The sequence below is a fragment of the Neolamprologus brichardi genome, chromosome 11, assembly GCF_056152115.1.
Source record: "Neolamprologus brichardi isolate AB-2024 chromosome 11, ASM5615211v1, whole genome shotgun sequence".
Lineage (NCBI taxonomy): Eukaryota > Metazoa > Chordata > Actinopteri > Cichliformes > Cichlidae > Neolamprologus > Neolamprologus brichardi.
The window spans coordinates 24160145-24183928 of NC_142114.1; the positions used below are offsets into that span (position 1 = coordinate 24160145).

At 40.1% G+C, this 23784-nt stretch overlaps 1 protein-coding gene across 1 annotated transcript in view; it reads right to left on the reverse strand.

The window, feature by feature from the left end:
* The window catches only part of bmper (BMP binding endothelial regulator), a 36930-nt gene that overhangs the window by 4538 nt on the left and 8608 nt on the right, over positions 1-23784 (reverse strand). Inside the window, exons 3-12 of the mRNA XM_087848406.1 lie at positions 15601-15700; positions 11576-11658; positions 10881-10971; positions 9748-9830; positions 8580-8679; positions 8114-8223; positions 7891-8025; positions 5747-5851; positions 1499-1544; positions 589-758 (exon numbers count right to left, since the gene is read on the reverse strand). Of these exons, the coding sequence (XP_087704532.1) occupies positions 589-758; positions 1499-1544; positions 5747-5851; positions 7891-8025; positions 8114-8223; positions 8580-8679; positions 9748-9830; positions 10881-10971; positions 11576-11658; positions 15601-15700 (1023 nt within the window). The remainder of the gene's footprint in view (positions 1-588; positions 759-1498; positions 1545-5746; positions 5852-7890; positions 8026-8113; positions 8224-8579; positions 8680-9747; positions 9831-10880; positions 10972-11575; positions 11659-15600; positions 15701-23784) is intronic.

A 23784-nucleotide genomic window follows, 5' to 3' on the forward strand; every position in this document is an offset into this window, starting at 1 on the left:
TTTCTAATGTGTGAAAAAAGTCAGCAGAGATGAGCAGTTTCCCAATTTTTTCATCCCATTCTGAGTACACATGTGATCAAATCCTAGTGTATTCCAAATTCTATCAATAACATACTATAATACAGCTTGGCCTAACTTTCAGGTATTTCACTCCTTTTGAAAATTATATTTGACCAGTGATGGTGAAAGAAAACCATCAAAAAAGTTCCATCATTATACTGTAACATTTTGACTGTATTTAGTTTTTTGTTGTAAGTTGGTAAGATAAATGAATAATTGAATAACAGGACATCCAGCATGCACATCAACATAACAAATATAAAATAAAGATTAATTCGCTCTGTAATAAGGCCTGCGGCCTGAAAAGTACAGCATGCTTATGATATAAGATGGGGAAATATGGTTTGTTTTCCTCCGGCATTACCATGAAATTGCACACTACTTAAAATTACCAACCCAATATCTAAATTTACTTACAATATAATTATTTATTTGTTTCCTGTATATACACTCAAATTCCATTTAATTACAGAGGAAGTATGCCCTCAGTTGTGGGCTATATTATGAAGTGATACCCTTCCATTTTACCGTGAAGCTCGAATCTGGGCTGTTGAGGTTGATGTTATTCCCAGGCCCTCCAGAGGGAATGCTACCACAATCACGAGTCAGAACATACTGACAAGTTCCCTGAAAGTTAAAGGTCCTGCCGTCAAAGGTGTTGTAGTGAGGGTCGCCAAAGACTGTACACACGCCTGGCTCTGAAGTAGGACAAAGAAAAAGAAAGCTCTTGATATGTTTAAACAAGAAAGATAGAAAGAAGTCAAAGAAAGCAAATGCCTTTTTTAACCTCAGTGGCCTACAACATGAACTTTGGAACAGCAGTAGGTCCCTGGACAGCACGAGGCAACCCAAAGTTAAGCACTTTATAAAAAAGGATACATGTTGAAATCTGACAGCTAACAGCGGAAAAATAATTTACGATAAATGCTGAAATATGTGGCACTAATATGACTCACTGTGGTAATACATCTGCCTGACCAGCTAAATCTAAACTCTATATTATACACAAGTGGGGTTTATGGAGTATTTGTAGTCCTGAAATAGAACATTTTGGGGGATTTTTTGCTGCAGTTTGAAGCCAAAAGCTAAAGTAAAATCACCCAAAGGGTAAACCACAGTCTGGACTGAAGTTCACGGGGAACACTCAAGTGAAGTGCAGAGGCCAGACTGAGATTTTATTTTTTATTGCTCATAAAAAGAACAATTCATAGGTTCTGACGTATAATTAGCTTTCTAAACATTCAGTATCAATAACTCTGATTCTTGTGCAGCCACAAACAAAATATATATATATAAATATATTTGAGATATTTTAAGACTTTGATGGGCTCAAATTAAAGGGCTTCCCTAGATATATAGATTAGAAGACACTGCAGTGAGAATCCCACAAATCACTGTGTGGAGGGAGAAGGATACGGGTGGAGAAGGACTTACTCACTTTCAGTGCAAACTGGGCAGCAGCCAGTTCTGTTCAGGATTTTATTCTGCAAGAGAACAGACACAGAAACACTGGATTAGATAAGTGACAGAGGAATAAGCTTAAGGGAAGATGACAAGAAGCCTGAATGTGGAAAGGAAACTTGTTTTGACAGAATGTGGAGCAGTGTCACGAGCAAAGCGTAGACACATGGAATAAAAACCTAAAAGAAAATTACAATAAGAAAAAACTGTTATGCTTCTGACTAGCTTTGCAGTTTACAAATTTCAACTGAACTGTACATGAATCAGAATGTCCAGGAAAAAAGCCTCTTTTGATAAATGTTTCTAAAAACCATTCACTTTTTTGCCCTTGTTAAACTTTCTTCTACTGATTAAAGTCAGATTATTCCTAGTTTTCTGTATTTGGGAGAAAAAGAAGATCAGAGTTTTGTAAATGCAAGAAAACTAACAAAGTAAAATAAAAATAAATAAAAACAGTAAAATAAATCAGAATCAGAATACTTTATTAATCCCGAAGGAAATTGTAGGTTACAGCAGGCAGCACGCTAATGGCGCATGCACACTTACAAAGGAACCTTCTGACCAAACTTTACACAAACCCAAAAGTTGATTCCTGATGGAACCCTGTTATTGAATGTAGGTCTGCCACATAAAATACAGTATTATAATGTATGACTTAGAATATGATGACTATTATTAATAATCTCTCATAATGTTTTAACTTGTTCTTTTTCCTCTAATTTAAAGTCTTGTTTCCACACAGTTGAGAACCAAGTACTGGTGGTCAAACGATATATATATTTCCCATTTTTGTTGGTAGAGATTATCAACAGTTCTAATTTTGTGCTGTCATTCAAGCAGAGGTAACAGAAGTTAAATGAAAGATGGCGATACAGGAAAAGTTCACGTTTTGACAAGTTCACAGCAACACCGGGAAGGTTTCAGAGACACACATACTCCAACTTCAACCGCTGAACTTTGTCTGTGTAACAGGACCCTCTGTGTGTGTGTGTGCGTGTGCGTTCGCTGTATGTTTCAACTTCCATCAAAAGTGCAGATCACAGGGCTCTTTCACACACCTAGTTTTTTTGCCTCAGGGAAGCCCTTTTTTATCACACACACACGCGCGCACACACACGCACACACACACACACGTAATTCTATCTTTGTGAGGACCTTCGCTGATACAATGCCCTTAAAACTACCTTAACCAGCCTAACTAAATGTTTTAACCCCAGCCCCTACCCCTGTTAACCACCCTTTGAGTCTAGACTAACCAAATACCCTCCCTTTTGAAAAATGACTCTACTCCCAAGGTCTAAAACTGGAACCAGTCCCCACAAATAGACATAAACGTATACGCAGTCTTTTTCCCCTGTCTTCCAGACATACACAAACACACACACACACACCACTCATCTGTCATCTCATAAAGAAGTTCTCTGTACCCTCAATGCAGACTCCAGAGTCCTAACCTCGGCACAAAGGGCATTCTCTCTCTTTGAAGAGGGCTGCCTTTTGACAGACTGATGACACAAACAAGCACACACACACACACACTCATTCAGGCACACACAGTGTCAGAGATTGGTTTTCAGGGGCCTAAATATAGGGAACCTCTTCTTTGCTGTCACTCAAATGCCACACAGACAAAAGGCTGTTCGGAGACACACTGTCTCCAAATGGGACCCACACGCTCTGTCGACCTGCTGCTGACCGCAGGATGATGGCATGGGAAAGAGTATGCGTGAGTGTATGTGTGTGCGTTTTGAAGGTGATGTGGACTGTAATGACCTCTGTGAGAGTGATAAACCACACTAGATTACATTTACTAATATCTTTTCATATCAAGAATAGTGCAAATGTCAGATTTTTCATTGTTATTTAACTGTGGGACAGATTGTTTAAAACACCTGCCTACAAATCAAACCTGACTTTCTGTTTTCATAAGAGAAACATTTTCATAAGAGAAACATTGCAACAATTTTATTGCAATCAGAATTTAATAAATCCACAAATTATGCTTAATATCAACATATTTTTTTACAAGAAATGATGTTTACTTTATGTAAAGAGCAGAAAAGTCAACCCAAGGGTTTAGCGGTAACCTCTCCACTGGTCCTGAAGTGTCCGATTTCACTCACTGATATCAACCTCACAATGCAGCACACACGTGTTATCCGATATCGTGCTATATATTCCCCACTGAAAATCTGTTTACATCCTTTTGCATTCCTTTACATACAACTACAAGCATCTGGGTAACTTTTTCCTGTGTCACTTCTTTCATGTTGTTTTTTCTTATACAGCTCTCAAAAAATGATGTCACATACTGTCTCAATGTTGTGTCAATGCTCTAAAAAGTGCATTAATATGTTAAGAATAGAGACTGTAACTGTATATAAAAGATGGCCACTGTGAAATCACTTACTAGTTAGGAAAGTGCCGGATTTAACCAATTAAAACCAACTGGAGCATCTGTTCTCCCATAGGTTTTAGGTTAAACTTTTAGGTCAAACTACCATAACTCTTACACCATTTGTGCAATCACAAAATTTCAGTGGTTTCTGAAAGTAGAAACTGTTCTTTTCAGTGATATAAAGGTCATTACAGTAATCCCAAGCAAGGCCCACATTCAGTACTTGGCAAATAACACAGAAAACAGGAAAAAGAAGAAGAAAACAACAAAAAAGAACCCCAAAAGATCAAAAGAAAACAGATAAAAAGGTCTGTTTTCTGTTGAGCTCTTTCTCTTTTTTCCCTCACTCTCTCTTCTCTCAACCAACCTTCATCTTTGCGGGGCAGTACTTGAGAAAAATCGCAGAGTCTGTGCTTTCAGGAAGTTTTGGAATTCTTTCAATTGAGCATGAGGTTAAGGAGTTACAGGAGTTACAGATGTTTTTAAAAAAACGCTGTAAAACACCTGTCTGACGCCAGCGATGGAAACAGAAATATAATACACACCCGTATGGCAGCAACTTGCCAATCTCCCTCTGTTGTTTCTTTTTTTCTCCCTTTTTGATGAGTATGTCATCAAAACATCTACATCATTTTGCAATCAGTAAGACTAGAAACTTGTGACTGAGACCATAGAGGAATCAGAAAAGTGTTTTCTAGGATCACAGTTTAAGGAAGCAGGAGGGTTATTTTCTTACAAACATTTCAACAATCTGGCTTTTTTTAGCAACCAGGAAAGTCGCCCCCTGCAGGCCACTAAAAAGAATGGCTTCTGTATTCACTGCACTTTTTCAACATTGAAGATACAGTCCTTAAAAAACTATTTGCCCTCTTCCACATTTAAAGTGACTTATAAAACTGCTTTTTCTCTGGAGACTAAACTGAATGTGGACCACCAACGGCCCTGTGCCTGTTCTGACCGCAAACAACAGGTGAGGGCTCGTTGTAACCACTGGAAGCGTGTGAACTTAGACCAACATTGACACCGGCTTTGACTGCGTGACGGCCACCGGCATGCCAGGAATCCACTCCATCACGAAACGCACGACAGATAACCTCAAAGCGACCTCTGCAACAGGTGAACGCACCATAGACCCTTCTCTTGCCAGCAGTTCCCCGAGTTCCCAGCTAATGCCGCATTTCAGCTGTGTTACAGAGCACTAAGTGAGACCTCTTTATGTAACAGGCTGTGTTACTCTTTGATATACCCTTATAGTTATTTTTCTTATTTCTTGCATATGTCATGTAAAAAAGAGGATACATTTTTACATGACATGTTCAATGTTTTGATTCAAGCTGATACTCTACACCTTCATTTTTAGGTGAACCTGTTGAAATTGAGAGTCGGTTATGGCAGCACTGCCGATAAATCTTGACAGTATTGTCATTTTGAGGCGTTACGCATGTGAAATGAGAATCACGAAGTTAGTCATGGGCTGTAAAGTATGAGTGTGAGACAGGTCAGATGGAGAAAAGGAAAGCAGATAAAGTGGAGTGACAAAGACAGGGTTGTTGTAGGTTAAACCACCAGGGGTATGATGTCTTTTTGTTTGTGCCACCAAACCTACATCGTAGGCAGTCTCACTACCTTCTTATAAATCTCCCCTTGACGCTCATCTCCACCCACCCCATCACCTTTGGATGACTGACTGCTCTCAGCCTTCACTAGAGATTGCAGTGTTTTTTGCAAACATTATAGTCCAAGAAATTAAAAAGACAAATACACAGCACAGCACACAACACACTGCTATAAATAAATGTAATCCATTGATCAGCTGGTGTCACTCACCGAGGGGCAGCTGGTGATTGGTACACACTGTTTGGGCTGACACTCAATGCTGCCTTTAACGCAAGTACAGAGAGTACAGTTAACTGATGACCACATGTCTCCTTCCTGCAAAGGAAAAAAGACACAATAGGGTTAGAACAACATCCATCAAGATGTAAAGGCACTTATCATTTCAACAATACCCAAGAATACAGCTACGTACAGTGGGGCAAATAGTATTTAGTCAGCCACCGATTGTGCAAGTTCCCCCACTTAAAATGATGACAGAGATCAGTAATTTGCACCAGAGGTACACTTCAACTGTGAGAGACAGAATGTGAAAAAAAAATCCATGAATTCACATGGTAGGATTTGTAAAGAATTTATTCGTAAATCAGGGTGGAAAATAAGTATTTGGTCAATAACAAAAATACAACTCAATACTTTGTAACATAACCTTTGTTGGCAATAACAGAGGTCAAACGTTTACTATAGGTCTTTACCAGGTTTGCACACACAGTAGCTGGTATTTTGGCCCATTCCTCCATGCAGATCTTCTCAAGAGCAGTGATGTTTTGGGGCTGTCGCCGAGCAACACGGACTTTCAACTCCCGCCACAGATTTTCTATGGGGTTGAGGTCTGGAGACTGGCTAGGCCACTCCAGGACTTTCAAATGCTTCTTACGGAGCCACTCCTTTGTTGCCCGGGCGGTGTGTTTTGGATCATTGTCATGTTGGAAGACCCAGCCTCGTTTCATCTTCAAAGTTCTCACTGATGGAAGGAGGTTTTGGCTCAAAATCTCACGATACTTGGCCCCATTCATTCTGTCCTTAACACGGATCAGTCGTCCTGTCCCCTTGGCAGAAAAACAGCCCCATAGCATGATGTTTCCACCCCCATGCTTCACAGTAGGTATGGTGTTCTTGGGATGCAACTCAGTATTCTTCTTCCTCCAAACACGACGAGTTGAGTTTATACCAAAAAGTTCTACTTTGGTTTCATCTGACCACATGACATTCTCCCAATCCTCTGCTGTATCATCCATGTGCTCTCTGGCAAACTTCAGACGGGCCTGGACATGCACTGGCTTCAGCAGCGGAACACGTCTGGCACTGCGGGATTTGATTCCCTGCCGTTGTAGTGTGTTACTGATGGTGACCTTTGTTACTTTGGTCCCAGCTCTCTGCAGGTCATTCACCAGGTCCCCCCGTGTGGTTCTGGGATCTTTGCTCACCGTTCTCATGATCATTTTGACCCCACGGGATGAGATCTTGCGTGGAGCCCCAGATCGAGGGAGATTATCAGTGGTCTTGTATGTCTTCCATTTTCTGATGATTGCTCCCACAGTTGATTTTTTCACACCAAGCTGCTTGCCTATTGTAGATTCACTCTTCCCAGTTGGTGCAGGTCTACAATTCTTTTCCTGGTGTCCTTCGAAAGCTCTTTGGTCTTGGCCATGGCGGAGTTTGGAGTCTGACTGGTTGATGCTGTGGACAGGTGTCTTTTATACAGATGATGAGGTCAAACAGGTGCCATTCATACAGGTAACGAGTGGGGGACAGAAAAGCTTCTTACAGAAGACGTTACAGGTCTGTGAGAGCCAGGGATTTTCCTTGTTTGAGGTGACCAAATACTTATTTTCCACCCTGATTTACGAATAAATTCTTTACAAATCCTACCATGTGAATTCATGGATTTTTTTTTCACATTCTGTCTCTCACAGTTGAAGTGTACCTCTGGTGCAAATTACTGACCTCTGTCATCATTTTAAGTGGGGGAACTTGCACAATCGGTGGCTGACTAAATACTTTTTTGCCCCACTGTATATCTATACATTCATCCTTTGCTGTCTTAGTCTTTCTGATCACTCAGAGTGCTTTAAGCCACTACTTTACAAATTCTTGCACATGGAACTTTAGTCACATTTTAGCTACCATGCATCCACACCTACAGCCTCCAATGTATCTAGCGTGCATGTCTTCAGACCTCTGAGAAGTCTGAGTATGCAGAGGATTGTGACACAGGAAACATGCTCCACACAGAAAGGTCTCAGCCACCAGAAAGATTTTAACAAGGAGGCAACAGAGCTAACCATTACCATCATCCCACTCCATAATCCACCCATCTATCTATCCATCCATCCATCCATCCATCCTGCTCTTACTCTGTAGATCTTGTTCCGGACTCTGCAGTACTTCACCTCCTCCACCTTTACATAGGACAGACACTCCTCACAGCAGTGGCTGCCTTGGCAAGTTCCCTGCCGCGAGCAGCGTTTCTTGCACACTACAGTGGAATTCTAGAAAGATTATTTGTATTAGGATTTTTTAAATTTACTAACTGACCATTGCTTTGTTTAATGAAGCCTTTGCTGTTCAGGCTGATACCTGGCAGGTGCAGGTGGTACAGTTGTCGTGTATAAAGGAGGTGCCATTGTCATAGACCTGACTGTAGAACAGACAGCTTCCCAAAGAGAGATCGAACACCTTCCTCTGACCTGGAGGAAAGACAGAGTCATGTAGAGAAAAATGGGGATTAAAAACAGAATTGATTTGGTTGTATTTAAATAAAATTCTGACTGCTTCAGACATCCATGAGTGCAAAACAAAAATTCCCCTGCAAGATATGACTAAAGTTATGAAATTAAAATTAATGGAGGCTGAGGATAAAAAAGATATTTAGTGTTATTAGGAGCAGCATTAACCCCTACTCTAAGGAGATTACATGTTTCATTGCCTATCTATGCTTCTGGCCACAGCTGTGTAATGTCTGCCACCTCATTTTAACAGGAGTTATGTTTTTGTGGTGTTGCCTATCACTATGATCCCCATCATTGAATTTCCCAGTCTTTACCGACACATCTGGGACAACACTGTCCAGGCAGGGTGTGGGTGAGCTGAGAGGGGCAAGAAAGGACAGGACACACCTCCCTCGTGCAGAGAGTTCGGCCTCCCTGAAACAAAAACAAAATAACAGCAGAATTAACCTTTGAATGAAACCTCACATTTAGTTAACTTTCCTAGGAAGGTGATTTGTTTAATTTTGTTGTCAATCTTTAAGCGTTTTATGTATCACCGGAAAAAAAAAAAAGGGGGGGGGGGGGGGGGGTTGTGGTTGAATGTGTGACTTCATATTAACTTTGCAAACTACTCACATCTGACTTATGACTCACATCTGACTTGTGAAATATGCTTAGATATTTGGTACAAAGCCTTCATCAGTGTAGAGTCTGCATATTTTGGTACAGTTTTATTAGCACAAGAGCCGAGTTAGTACACAGCTAATGTTTGAACCTAGTTACCCGCAGAATCAATAACTGGTTTTCTGTCCCTGAATTCTTTTCACAGAGGCCAATAACAAATAGATAACTGTCTTTAGCCCCCATAAAATAAGACTTCATACACTGCCATATTTCTCTACTTGATGGCTTCAAAAGTACATTTTAAAACCCAGAAAATCCATCCATCCATCTTCTTAACATTTGTCCGGTTCAGTGTCACAGGTGGTCTGGAGGCTAACCCAGAGTGTGAAAGGATATCACAGGACGAGGTAAATTCAGTGTAGTTATAGTTATGTTGACAATTGGTTATTCATATTATTTTTTTAATTAAGACAAAACAGAAAATTTAACAGATCGATTAGTAACAACATGCTGATTTCTATTTGGGAAACACCTCTGTATGTGTGTATATGTGTTAAAAGCTTACAGGTTCTCAAACTAGGTGTCAGCACATTAATGCTTTAATGTGTTTATGGACAAACCTGTAGGGTTTGTTTGTCTAAGGTGAGGGAGTGTGTGTGCGTGTGTGTGTGTGTGTGTGTGTGTGTGTGTGTGTGTCAGAGAGAGGGAGAGAGAGAGAGAGAGAGAGAGCAAAGAAGTGATGGGGGAAAAACCAGGGAAAGGGATGTTGTTCCAACCAAAAATTTGTGACTCCCTGGAGAGTCCAACACTAACCAACTGGTGGGACAGAGCTCCTGCTTTGCTCAGAGGGGGCTGTAAGTAGAGGGTATGTGTACTCACAGTGCAGGTACACTTGATGCAAGGTTTCCCTTCTGGACTGAACTCCTGATTCTCTTTATATAGACGACCCTCAAAGATACAACCTGCAGGGAAATACGTTACACCAAACAAATTATTTTTTAATCCACTCACGTTCACACAAATCTTTTGCCTCTTCCCCTGAAGCTTTTATTACTGCACTTTTAAAGCAATTTAAATATAGACAACAGACACGGACACAGATCCTTCTACCAGCAGAACAAATACACATAAGTCAGAATTCAAAAAACTGCAGTGCAAGTATGTTGACTGTTTGCGCACATTGGCAAGTCCAAAAAGGTTACTCCCAATTTCAACATAAGTGGAATTTGTCATATCTCATAAATAAATAAAAACTCTGTTATGAAATAAGATAAAAGATCCTGTTTCATCAACTCTGATCTTTTTCTCTCCCGTTCTTCAGGTCAAATAAAATGTAGTTCAAAATCCCACCAAACTGCATGATGTTCCTCTTCTTTTTTGACCAGAGAGCAAAGAGAAATTCATAACTATTGTTTAAATTTTCCTCATCAACTACAGGAAGCTTTGGGCTTAATGCTAGTTAATACATTTCCAGAAAGAGAAAGAAAAAGAGACAAAGAGATATGACATAAATGTAGCACCCCTGGCTTCGACCTTCTGAAATTGCCGAGCACATCGTGAATTTGTTTTACTTTATCTTAACTATTAAGCTTGTTATCAGTTCCTGTTTAATATCTATAAATATTTCATTTCTGGGTTTCCTTTCAGCCAAACGGCCGCCCCTCCCTGAGCCTGGCTCTGCCAGAGGTTTCTTCCTGTTAGATGGAAGTTTTTCCTTCCCACTGTCACCAAAGTGCTTGTTCATAGGGGGTCATATGATTGTTGGGTTTATCTCTGTATGTATTATTGTAGGGTCTACCTTACAATATAAAGTGCTTTGAGGTGACTGTTCTTTTGATTTGGTGCTATATAAATTAAATTGAATTTAACTGAATTAAAATAAACCTTATCTCCACTAATGTGGATATAAAGAAAATGAATAAACAGAACAATTAATCTATGAATGTACAGTAGAAATAAAACTGAACCCCCAATTGTTTCCAGGCTACACTTATGTTAAAATTCATACTCACCGGGGCAGGTCGGGCAGCACTTCTTTGGGTGGTTTTTGGGGTTTTTGCAGTGGATTACACACTGAACCTCTGCTTCAGTGATGACACCTTCCTGTCACAACCAAGTGGAAAATATTTTCTTCAGTTTGTGCATCTTTATAAGTAACATGTTAATGTATCTTTAATGCTGCTACTTTAAAGCTTATTGTTCCACCATATTTCCTTCCTTTTCTTGTTATACATATATCTTTCCTCGACTTCTGCTTCCTCTATTTGATTCTGTTCCTCATCACTATGTTTTTCCTACTTACCTGAATTCCTTCTGTCCAGTGCTGCGCTGTTCCTTTTTCTATCCATACCTCTTTTGAGCAGTTTTCCAGACCCGTCCGTGCTTACTCCACATTTCTTCTTAATCTTTCTGGCTTATTTCCTTTCTTCCATCCCTCAGTTCTCATACTTGTTTTGTTTTCTTCCATGGCTACTCACTTTCTTTCCTTCAGTGTCTTTGTTTACTTCACTGCCTTTTCCTTTTCCAAACCCTTTTCCTTTTTTCCCATCCTTCACTCTTCTAGCATTATGCCTTCTTGCTAACAACGTGTCTGTGTGTTTTTCACATCTGATTTGGGATCAGTGCTTTCAACTCAAAGCCCGAGCTTTGCTTCCATTACCTCTCATCTGCTAACAGTGCAGCTTGGTCAGTCAGCGCATATACACACCTGACAACGTCTTGTTATGCAGGGTTTTGTGGAGGTGGTCCAGGATACTGAACTGTTATAGGAGCATCCATCTAACGTACAACCTGGGAGAGAAAAATACAACCTTAACTTGCAAGACAAGGGAGAAGCTGGGGAACAGGAACAATGTCAAGAGCTCAGTTGCTCTAATCGTGTTTCAAGTAGTTTCTAAATTTCAAGGATGTGTCATTTCTAAAATACCTACAACTTCAGACACATTTCACTTGTAGCTTGTGGCCGAGAAGACGGCATGGAGAAGCCAAAGTCTTTTTATGGCAAATGATCAAACTTTTTTCCAATTTGTTATTTTTACAAAGGGAATTTAAGACTGCCATCCTTCAGATAGTAAAGATAACTTTTTTAATCTCCCAGAACTTTGGTCCCAGTGTAGAAATGCAAACTATCCATGCAAATGATCTACTGGAGGAACATTCACTTTCCTGCCAATGTTTCTGTGAATTCATTTTTTGGGAAACAGAAAGCATCCATTTTCAATTTCTGCAAATGCTTTAATTTTTCTGCCATGCAAAGAAAACTTTCTTAATCTGAAAACTTAGATTTTAGTGTGGAAAATGAGAAAGCAGTGACTATAATTATGACTACAGCCCGCAAAATGTGTCTGTTCATATGTTTATAGCGGTGTCATTTCTAATGTAGAAAAATAAAGTGTGATCTAATCTTGGCCAAAGCTCACGGAAGTGACTAAAAACATCTGGCAGACATGTTTTAATTAGCTTTATATATTGTTTATTTTCCTTCTCTTTGTTGTTGGTAGCCAAAGTTCCATTGTAAGATGCATTAAAATATCAAGGAGGTCAAATATTACAGCTGTGAGGTCAAAGTCAAGTCTTCATTTTTCGTCTCGAGTCTACAAATAACCACATCTGATTATATGATGTGAATATTTAAACTCTCTTTCAGTTTAATGTTAAATTGAGTGTGTACACACTGATCTCTACCTCATATACTTGGATGAGTCGCCCCCTGAGCTGTCAGCAGCTGTCTATTCAACTCTAAATGAATAGCCTATTCATTTCATCCCATTTGCAGAAAGTGGGTTCAGATCAATACAGAACTTTCCATACAATGAAACTTGATCACACCCATTGATCTACTTTCCTCAGTGTAAACTAAACCCTGTGATACTGTAATACTGCAGCAGGAAGATGTACAGTGTATATTTTATTAGTACGAGTACAAGATCCCACAGAGACCAATACCCTGGCAAAACACTCAAACTGTAAATATACTGCATAAATATGACCGCAGTCAGAAAGAAGCACTTTTGCATTTGTATACCAATATGTAGAAGAACACTCATGTGAAAAACACAGTACATGCTGTGACTCAGAAGCTTTGGTCCCTGTGGCTGAAAAAAAAAACCCTAAAACATTGCCCCTTGACCACTGTGCTCGACAGTTGGTATGAGGTTTTTGTGCTGATATTCTCTTTTCTGGTGTTAGCCAACTGTTGCCCTGTGGATTATGGCTCTCCACTTTGGTCTCATCTGTCCAAAGAACAGTGTTGCAGAAGTCTTGAATTGTACGACAAGATGGTGGGAAGGATTTACTGAACAATCCAGTCCTGGGAAGGCTGTGGCATTGTGTTAACACACACCTGAATGCTCCGAACCAGTAAAGTGATGATGATCAGTTGATCAACTGCATTTGATTATCACTGACTGGCTGCTAGCAGTAAGGGTATCCCCGCCGAAGAGAATGTTTAAAGTCCTGTGGAAACTTTCTATTTTACATGACTGTGTTTTAACCCTTTAAAGCCGGTCAGAGCAGCACGCTCCTTTTTGCGTAACTATTTTTAAATCCCTGTAGAACCGGAACCGGATAAGCTAGCGCAATAATTTTTTTTAGCATATGAAACCGGAGGAGTTGTACTTACATCTTATACCATCAGCTTGTCCTAGGTCACAGTTTCCTTCCACATAAAGCTTTGCAAAAAATTGCATAAAAAGCACTTGCAGCAACAAAAACATAATATTCCAGAAACAGGCTTTGCCAATCCGATCAGCTGTTCATAACACTTCCCACATCGCATGTCCGCCATTTTTTGCCCGAAACCGGAAGTGACGTCATTTTCGTGGAACATGTAGTTTTTTACTTGTAGGCCTTAAAAGCCTATACTGGTGTTTTTATAAGTCATGTTTGACTTTTCTGAATAGTTTCTGGGATGCTTAGGACTCGAATTGCACTGCTGGAAATAGTTTATTTTGATGCACATGTTGTTTTCTTTACAAATTTGCATCATAGGATTGTTTTTTGTTTTTCCAGCAGTATATAAAAATTGCTGTATCTCCAAAATAAAACTATGAAGACACTCAAAATAAATTTCCTGTTGTTGTAAACTATTTTTTGCAACTTTTTTGTATTTAAAGTTTTGAGGGATAAGCCTCTTAAATTTCTCCAAGTAGAAATATATGTAAAAAAAACAAAAATGATTTTCAATTTTTTTGTGGTTTATTGCACTTTTTTGCAATTAATGTAGTTACTATGGACTTAATGCATACATATTATTAAAATATGGGCTATAACAGTTGTATTGATGTATAGCAACTTGAAATGCTCCCAAAAATGGCACTACAACCTGTAAAAAAAAATAATATAAGCTCTGGCGGACTTGGTTCTATGGTAGGTCTTAAAGGGTTAATAAAAACCTGATGACTGTTGTGTGGTTGTTTGGTGAGGCTGCTGAGGAAGTTCTGACAGCTATACTCCTAAAAATACGTATTTTTCAATCTCAAGTGCACTTGCTATTACACTGCTGCATATATAAACGCCTTAATTAAAGCCGCTTTATAAAGCTGTTCCCAATAAACTGATGCAGTCAAGCTGTGATTCTCTTTAACTGTCGGCATGATTTCATAAAAGTGAGAAAATGGTGATATGACATCTAGGAATTAGTGTGTTTTAAAAAGCAAAGACACAAAGCAGTCCTAAATTTGGTCACAGTGGCTACAACTTAACCACACAACTAAAACTAACACCGACTGCTGTGGTGACGTGGGGCTTTCCATGTCCGAGTCGAGCATGTTCTGTCTCTCTTAACGAAGTGCCGTGTCGTAAAATGGCGAACCGCAAACAAAAGGGCCCCCTCCCTGCCGAGAGCTGGGAGGTAGGTGTGACAGTTTATGTATTTCCGCAGAGCCACATGAGCTTCATAAGCACAGAATAAGTAAGAAAAGCCATCGTAGTGCAGACTTTGTTTAAGGGTCCCCTTTTGGGTTTTTATAGAGGTTAAGTGTCTAAGCCAGTACAGTGGGAACTAAAGATTCGGTTCCTTTTATACTTGCTGGATATTGAAGCTCTACAGCTATGCAAAAATCAGCTACAGTGGCTTACTTTGTCCAATACAGATCTTTTAATTCTAAAGAGGGCAAAAAAATACAACAAGTCAGGGCTCACAAGTGTAAATGATATATTTATGTAGCTATAGTGTGCAGTTGGAATTTAGGTTTGATGATTGCTTCAGCATTATGTCTCTGTTTTAGCCTGAATGCATGTATCTGTTTGTCTTAAATGTAGTACATAAATGTGCACGGAAAGGGTTTTTGTTAAAATGCCGAGTTTAATTAGGCTAATGTAAAGTGACTAAAACCTTACACAGAGGATGAAGAAGGAAGGTATATAGAGGAGTTCCTGCCTCATAAAAACAACTGTATTTTTGTGGGCTGTAAACCCAGCAGTGAACCCCTTCAGCAGCTGCACAGTCTCCTTGTAGTGCAACTGTGTATATGTGGCTTACATGTGAGGTAAATAATGAAGCTTTACTCTCACATGCTCTCCTAATATAGGCCTCGCTGTTAGGATACGGTGAGATAAAGTAGTCCCTGAAGGGTCTGTGTGTGCGTGCGATTAGCATCTCTATATTTCCAGTGTCTCCCATCAGTACAGAGGACCTACAGGCATACATAGCTTTACAATAAATATAAAAAAGCAAAGGCACACAGATATTCTCTTATAGTCGCCTGACCTCTGTCCACTTGCTTGTCTTACCTTTACACCTTTCACAGCAAGCTCCAGTCTGTTTCACCACCAGAGCACAGTCCTCTGAGACAACTGGACATTTCTCCTGTTTACAGTCTGCTTTACCGTCCTGCAAAAGAGACAGAGAGAGGAAAGCAACACCCAGGGTTATATTTTTCCAACATTTTTCTCCTTTTACTTTTATCCCAATTTTTACTTTCTCACAAATTTCTCTGGCCGTTATTTCTCTCTGTGGAAATTAAAATGGGATATAATACCATCATAAAGTCAAGGATTAAAGGATCTGTCAAGTACAGGAGAGGAGAGCAAATGTTAAATTTGCTGAAGAACATTAAGGAGAAATATAAATAATGTACTTGCCAAAAACCAGGGTGTGATTATTACTGGCAAACTGTTTTTTTTTCCCACAAGTACCAAAATATCTGGGCTTTACAATTCCTGACGGTGAACACGTGCATTGTTTAAGGTATCAAAATTGAATGAATATAGAGTCAGCAGTGTGTCTGTTATACCTTAACCCAGTTGACCAACTCTGAAATCATAAAGTGAAAGTGTCTAAATTTGTGACCTCAACATGTGTCTTGAATTATTTTATCCTTTTTAAATCAACAGCCCCTAAAAAGACCAAAACCAGGAATTATTTATTCTGTTAACACTTCTGATTTTTCGCTGCCATCCATCTTACATTGCTTTGATATTTCAGTCTTTAAAGGTCAACACTTTCATCTATCTAGACATGCTCATGGAGTGAGTAAAGCTAAAGCTCAGGATAATTGTAATATAAATACTTTTTGTGTGTATGTGGTTTAGGACCACTCTTTACCTAATATACCATCTCCGTTCTCTGCTGTCAACTTCATCTAATGTGAAAAGGCTGCAGGTAAAGTTCCTACATAACAAAGTGACTCAGTCTTCACAGTTTAGCTGTGAATTTTCACACCAGTTCAACAATCCTCCTGTCACCTTCAGGAACACTGCACACTGTATCCGTCATCACCAATAACTGCACCGCAGGACTGGACAGAATCAGCGCTTTTTAAAAATTCACTCTACTTTCACACCCAGCTTTTATTGCAGATTTTATCCACATGCTGCGTGTGTTTTATTTTACACACTGTGAGGGTTCATAAAGTGGAGGCTGGCAGGTCCCGTGGCTCTGCAAGCACTGTGGCGGGCGGCTCTAACGAGAACGGATCAAAGGAGGGCGAAAATATATCAGTGTGGTTTAATATAGCTGCAGTGCTCCAACTAAACCCCAACCACACTGAGGACAGATGATGTCATGACATAAGAGCAGGGAGGAGAGTAATTGAGATGGAAAAGAGGGACAGAGGATGTAAAGAGGCTAGAAGGACAAGGAGAAACACATGAAAGAAAAGAGACAAAGAGGGGCAGAAGAAAGACAAACGTCACGTCTTTATTCTGGAAAAGTTGATTTGAGAATACAACAGTTAAATGACGGTGGATTAGGCTTAATTACTTTTTTCTTTTTGCTCCATGTCCCTGGCAAATCAGTGTGTTTTATCCACCCAGATTAGATGTGGGATTTCTTCTACACTTGTAGGCTCGTAGCAGTCAAAACATCATTTACTCACAAACCCAGCCCTGATCTTAAATCAGAGGTGAGAGATTTCCCAGATGAACATCACAGAAAACAGACATTCACAATGGTGAATGAACGAAACCATGTGGATTTTACCTCTGAGCAACAGGCGTTACCAAATCAGTCAGTCAAAGAGTTTCCGTTTTAAACACTGAAAGAAATGTCAGGCAGCACGAAACTAAAAAAAAACAAACAACCAATGCATGATTTGGGATTTGAAATATACAACAGATTAAAATACAGTTAAAAGTCCAAAATTTATGCCCATCTTTACACTTTCCAATTCTGTCCCCAGCCATTATATTTGACACCCCTTCCTTAGAGGGTTGGTCACTGCAAAATAACAATGTTGTTCCGCGTGATCACCTTGATTTCTATACTGATCTGCAGCGAATAGAACACCCACATCCATATGTCATGAGGGGAGAATGAAAATAGCCGTATGTTAAAGCCTTCATATATACCAGTTCTTAATCCAGAAGACAAAGGTCCTGCTCGGCCTTACCACTTGAAAATAAAAGCAGCAAACAAAAGCAAGGGAAGCAATTTGCTATCTGTTCATTTCAAGGGTTGGACTTGTGTGCATTTTTTCCAACAAAAACAAAGAAGTTCATAACCTGAAGTAAAGTCATGAATGCATTAGGATAAATGGAAATGGCATTTCCACTCAGCTTGCCGCTGTTTTCCTAGTATTTAAGTACTGCAAGGAACCAGAAGAGCAGATTTTCATCACAGACTAAAAAACCTGGGGAATCACTAATCACGCAGCCACACAAAACAGGAAAGTGCACAATGCAGTTTTTTACATCCACAAAAAGTCTTGGATGACATTTGGTTTCTATGGTACAGAATGATCTCAGCACAGGCAGCATGGAAGAAATAAAAACATATGAAGAGATACTTCAGACTTTGATTATGATGGCAAACAACAGCAGCAAAAAAATGCTGTTGGGTAAAATATACACAATGTTTACCAAAAAGCAATCAAAAATAAAATGGAAAAAATAAAGAAACATAGAAAGATTTTGTTAAAATCTCACAGTTTGGTCAAATGCTTCCAAGGTCATGTCCTTCTCTCTCTCTCTCTCTCTTTAGTCATTCATTAGCAGAAAGTGGTGTTAGTAGACCTCCTCCACCACTACCCGTCTTGTCATGAGGTCAAAGGTCACAACAGGTCACCACACCTTATAAACACTCGACATACCACCACGGCACCAATGCTGGCCAACTGGACGTCTGTTGGAGAGTGACGACCCCCTCGACATGTGGAGGGGGATAAAGCTCTGGTATGCTCATAAGTGTGTGTGTCAGACAAAGAGAAAGTGAGCGTGATAATGGCTTTGTGTTTGTGTTTCTCTCTGTACACATGCTACTACAAGGGCTTCCACTTTAACTAATTTACAGTGAACGCATTTGTGTGCAGATCAGTAAATTGTGGTAAATGAACACTGTTGATCAAAAACATGCTGATCATGAGGCATGACATAAAAAGGTGTTAGAAATATCAGATCCAGTAAGGTGTGCACCATCAGCGTTATTGTCAGTTTAAATAACCTGTGAAAGACTTGATACGTTCTTCTAGAATATTTTCCTTATTTTTTTTTTGTCTATGTACATGAAGGCCAATAATCTTTTATTAGTACAGTTTAAAACATAGTGTGACTACGGGTCATTGAAGATGGTTTTTGTCATTCATTTTTTTGACTTGGAAAATAGTTTTGATGATCACTTTTGACACTTAAGTTATTAAAAGTGAACAAAATGTAAATACTTCTCAGTTCTTCACCCTTTTTTTATGAACATTAAAGATTTCTTGAATGGACAAACAGTCCTGAGCTGTGCCAACAGGGTTGGCGTTCCACTAGGAGGCGACAATGTTTGTGTTCAGCTTTGCTTCCCCTCATTAGTCTTTTTCTTCTTCTATCTCCACATCAATCAAACCCTGCCTTTCTACCTAGCTCCATCACTTTTCTTCAGTATTAAATTTAATAAGCCACTCTGGCCTAAATATATCTATCGTGTCTTGTTTTGTGTTTTAATCATTTCCACTAATGTGTTGAATTCATCAAAAGTCAAAGCCTCTTTCTGGCATTCCTCACCTTTCTTTTTGTGCTTTTCCTCAGACACCACTGTGGAGGAAGAGATCAGGTTTTGTCAGGTGCTACAGCACAGGAAAAGAAGCTCTCGAATTAATGGCCCACTTAAGCCCTTGGACTCTACACCCTTCCGACCTCACAAAACTTTACAGCCTTTGCCACTGCGACCTTTCACCTTTCCTACAAAACAGACCAGTCGCAACCTCCCACAGACAGAAGGAGACACGGTACTTTTGGGGACGAGACAGCCGTGGAAAGACGCTGATGTTTCCAAAACTGTTTCCACGGGTTGATCTTTCTGACAGGAAAGAGCTCAGCATGACAGTCCTGCTTCTGTGGCCCGGCTGGTTGTAATAGAGGATGGAGTGGCAGGCTGAGTGTACTGGCATGTCTTTAAGTGAAGTGGCATTTTTATAGATTGGTCTAACGTGAAATGTAAAGCACATTCCACCTTTATAACCACTGAGCCACTGACTAACTGACTAACATTCATTTCCCTTTAGCAGCTTTGGGGATTTTAGCTTTTTAGTTTTATATTTATTTATACAGGGTGGGCCATTTATATGGATACACCGTAATAACATGGGAATGGTTGGTGATATTAAAGTCCTGTTTGTGGCACATTAGTATATGTGAGGGGGCAAACTCCTCAAGATGGGTGGTGACCATGGTGGCCATTTAGAAGTCGGCCATCTTGGATACAACTTTTGTTTTTTTCAATAGGAAGAGGGCTATGTGACACATCAAACTTATTGGTAATGTCACAAGAAAAACAATGGTGTGCTTGGTTTCAACGTAACTTTATTCTTTCATGAGTTATTTACAAGTTTCTGACCACTTATAAAATGTGTTTAATGTGTTGCCCATTGTGTTGGATTGTCAATGCAACCCTCTTCTCCCACTCTTCACACACTGATAGCAACACCGCAGGAGAAATGCCAGCACAGGCATCCAGTATCCGTAGTTTCAGGTGCTGCACATCTCGTATCTTCACATCGTGGACAATTGCCTTCAGATGACTCCAAAGATAAAAGTCTAAGGGGGTCAGATCGGGAGACCTTGGGGGCCATTCGACTGGCCCACGATGACCAATCCACTTTCCAGGAAACTGTTCATCTAGGAATGCTCGGACCTGGCACCCATAATGTGGTGGTGCACCATCTTGCTGGAAAAACTCAGGGAACGTGCTAGCTTCAGTGCATAAAGAGGAAAACACATCATCATGTAGCAATTTCAAATATCCAGTGGCCTTGAGGTTTCCATTGATGAAGAATGGACCCACTATCGTTGTACCCCATATACCACACCAAACCATCACTTTTGTTGTTCCAACAGTCTTGGAGGGATCCATCCAATGTGGGTTAGTGTCAGACCAATAGCGGTGGTTTTGTTTGTTAACTTCACCATTCACATAAAAGTTTGCCTCATCACTGAACAAAATCTTCTGCGTGCACTGAGGGTCCTGTTCCAATTTTTGTTTTGCCCATTCTGCAAATTCTGTGCGCCGATCTGGGTCATCCTCGTTGAGATGCTGCAGTAGATGGAGTTTGTAAGGGTGCCATTTGTGAGTAGCTAATATCCGCCGAAGGGATGTTCAACTAATGCCACTCTCCAGTGACATGCGGCGAGTGCTACGCTGTGGGCTCTTGCTGAATGAAGCTAGGACAGCCACTGATGTTTCTTCATTAGTGACAGTTTTCTTGTGTCCACATTTTGGCAAATCCAACACTGAACCAGTTTCACGAAACTTAGCAAGCAGTTTGCTAACTGTAGCATGGGAGATGGGTGGTCTCGTAGGGTGTCTTGCATTGAAATCTGCTGCAATGACCTGGTTACTGCGTTCACCTGGTTACTGCGTTCACCAGATATCAACACAATTTTGATCCGCTCCTCACGTGTTAACCTCTTCGACATGTGAACAAAGACAAACTTGTAAATAACTCATGAAAGAATAAAGTTACGTTGAAACCAAGCACACCATTGTTTTTTGTGTGACATTACCAGTAAGTTTGATGTGTCACATGGCCCTCTTCCTATTGAAAAAACAAAAGTTGTATCCAAGATGGCCGATTTTTAAATGGCCACCATGGTCACCACCCATCTTGAGGAGTTTGCCCCCTCACATATACTAATGTGCCACAAACAGGACTTTAATATCACCAACCATTCCCATGTTATTACGGTGTATCCATATAAATGGCCCACCCTGTAGATTGAAAAGTAACACATACTGGTTTTGTTTTAGTGGTATCAGCAAGGATCTGTCTTATCAGGTAAACCTCACCCCTCCTGTATCGATCAGCTACTGTTTGAGAGGAGACACTGACAGGAAATGACCCCTGACCTTTCTCTCAGATCGATCACAGCTAATGGGTATAAAACTCCACACCCTGAACTTTTACACGCAGCTCAAGCGAAATGTTTGTTTAATCAATGAATGCAGTGCACGTACCTCTGATGTTTGACCTTCTGAATGATGATGTTTGATTTAGTGAAGGAATGGAGGCATGTTTGCTGTGATACTCACATTACATTCCAACAGCATGAGAATAACAAAAGCTGTTTCACACGGGCACTACAGCTCTGAATGTTTTTAAACACTACCTGGAGCAGCTGCATGTGAGAACCGGACACCAATCAGACTTTACCCTGCCAAAGCGTTTCCAGAAGTGAGAGCACATCTGACGCGGGTAAATCTCCTGCTGTCTGTTACACATGCTGACTTGAATCTGCAGAAATTGTACCGAGTTCATGTGTAAAAACGGCCAATGTATTTAGTCTGATCTGAGTTCACTGAAAAACGAGGAACTACTTTATTCCAGCTCTTCAAAGCTGCCCACTTCCCTACAGCTTTTTAGGGAAATAATCACCGTAATCATTTTGTATGAACATTTGTCTTTTTAATAGTGTTTCCACTGAGGTCTCAAGTGAGATTTATTTACTTTCTCACATAACTGTTTCTAATCAGCAGAAATACACAGTCTTGTTTCCTGTTCTTATTCGGATCACATGGATATAGAAAAAGCCAAAAAGATAAAGTCTGGGAAATTCTGCAAAATCCTGAATAACATTTTAAAAAAATAGTGCACGATAACAATACCTGCACATGCAACTGTGACATAAATGAAAGACTGTGGACAATTAAAAACCTTTGTGAAGGTAAGAGAGCAAAATCATGGTTGATAAAAATACAATGTTAAAATAAAACATGCGTGAAACCCTCTACCCATACAACACAGCAAAAAAGACACTAATGCCTGCTGAATGTTGGAATTTGGGTCTGTGGCTCTGCGGAGGAAGATTTGGGAAAAATATGCCACAATTATTGAGTTATTTGTGAGTTTTATGACAAAATGTGGCTCGTGAGTTGCCGTGCATCAAGCAACTTTTATCAGTTGTGTTCATGTTTAAGCACAAGGCCAGTCTTGAATATCTTCAGACAACTATTTTTCATTATTGCCTGAGGCAAAACTGAGTTCTGTTTCCTTTCCACGCAATGCTGAGATGAAATCAAACAGCAGATACTCATAGGTTGCGGTAGAATGAAATTTTGTAACAGCAAAATGTGACTGTGCTGCTGTTACAAAAAAAATGAGGGAGCCAACAAAAGGGTGAGGGAGGGGAGGAAGAGCTGATGAGAGAGTGGAAAAAGACATGGAGATGGACAGACAGATAGACGAGGACGATGAAGAGAATGACGGCGATGAACTGACTCGTTTCACGATAAAGGATCGTCATGGCGACCCGCCTGTCAGTCAGTCTGTCAGCCACATCCACTCCTGGCCGCATTACAGCTCTCTGCCTCACCCGGACACACACAATAGATCTTCTGTGTGTGCATATGTGTGTGTCCGATACCCACAGGGCAATTAGCAGGTACTCTGGACCAACTAAGGAGCCAACCCCCTCCGCTATGTTTCCATATATGAGTGACACTGGAGCCCGGATTCCCCCCCTCGACCAGCACTGCCACACAGGACTCTTTCTGGACATGTAGAACTGTCCAGAAAGAGTCCTGTGCAGAGGTCATGTAAGTATTTATTTTGACATTTCCTGGTACAAGAGGAAATTGATCATCAGAGTTTGGAACCAACAGCAAGAGTCCAGAACAAGGATAAGACAGAAATTCTTCCTTTAATGCTACAAATCAAACAGAGAGGTAAAATAATTTTAATATTCATGATAATAGTGTCAAATGACAGAACATTAGGTTTTATGAAAACCAGGTCAGTATATTGATTAATAATGTTGCTCTTTTATCACCTGGAGCACAAAGAAATGGAAAATGTTTGCCACAAAAGCCAAAGTTGTGCCTTTCTACTGCAACCAACGTACTTCAAAGGGCACAACTTTTATTTTGTATCACACTTTCTCAAGTTTCATTACAGCTTAGGCAGTACTGAAACTTAGGAAGCCTATACATCTTTCATGCAAACTCGAGGAAACCACAGTGATCCACTAGCAACCACAACAACCACAAGAAGGTTTGCAACT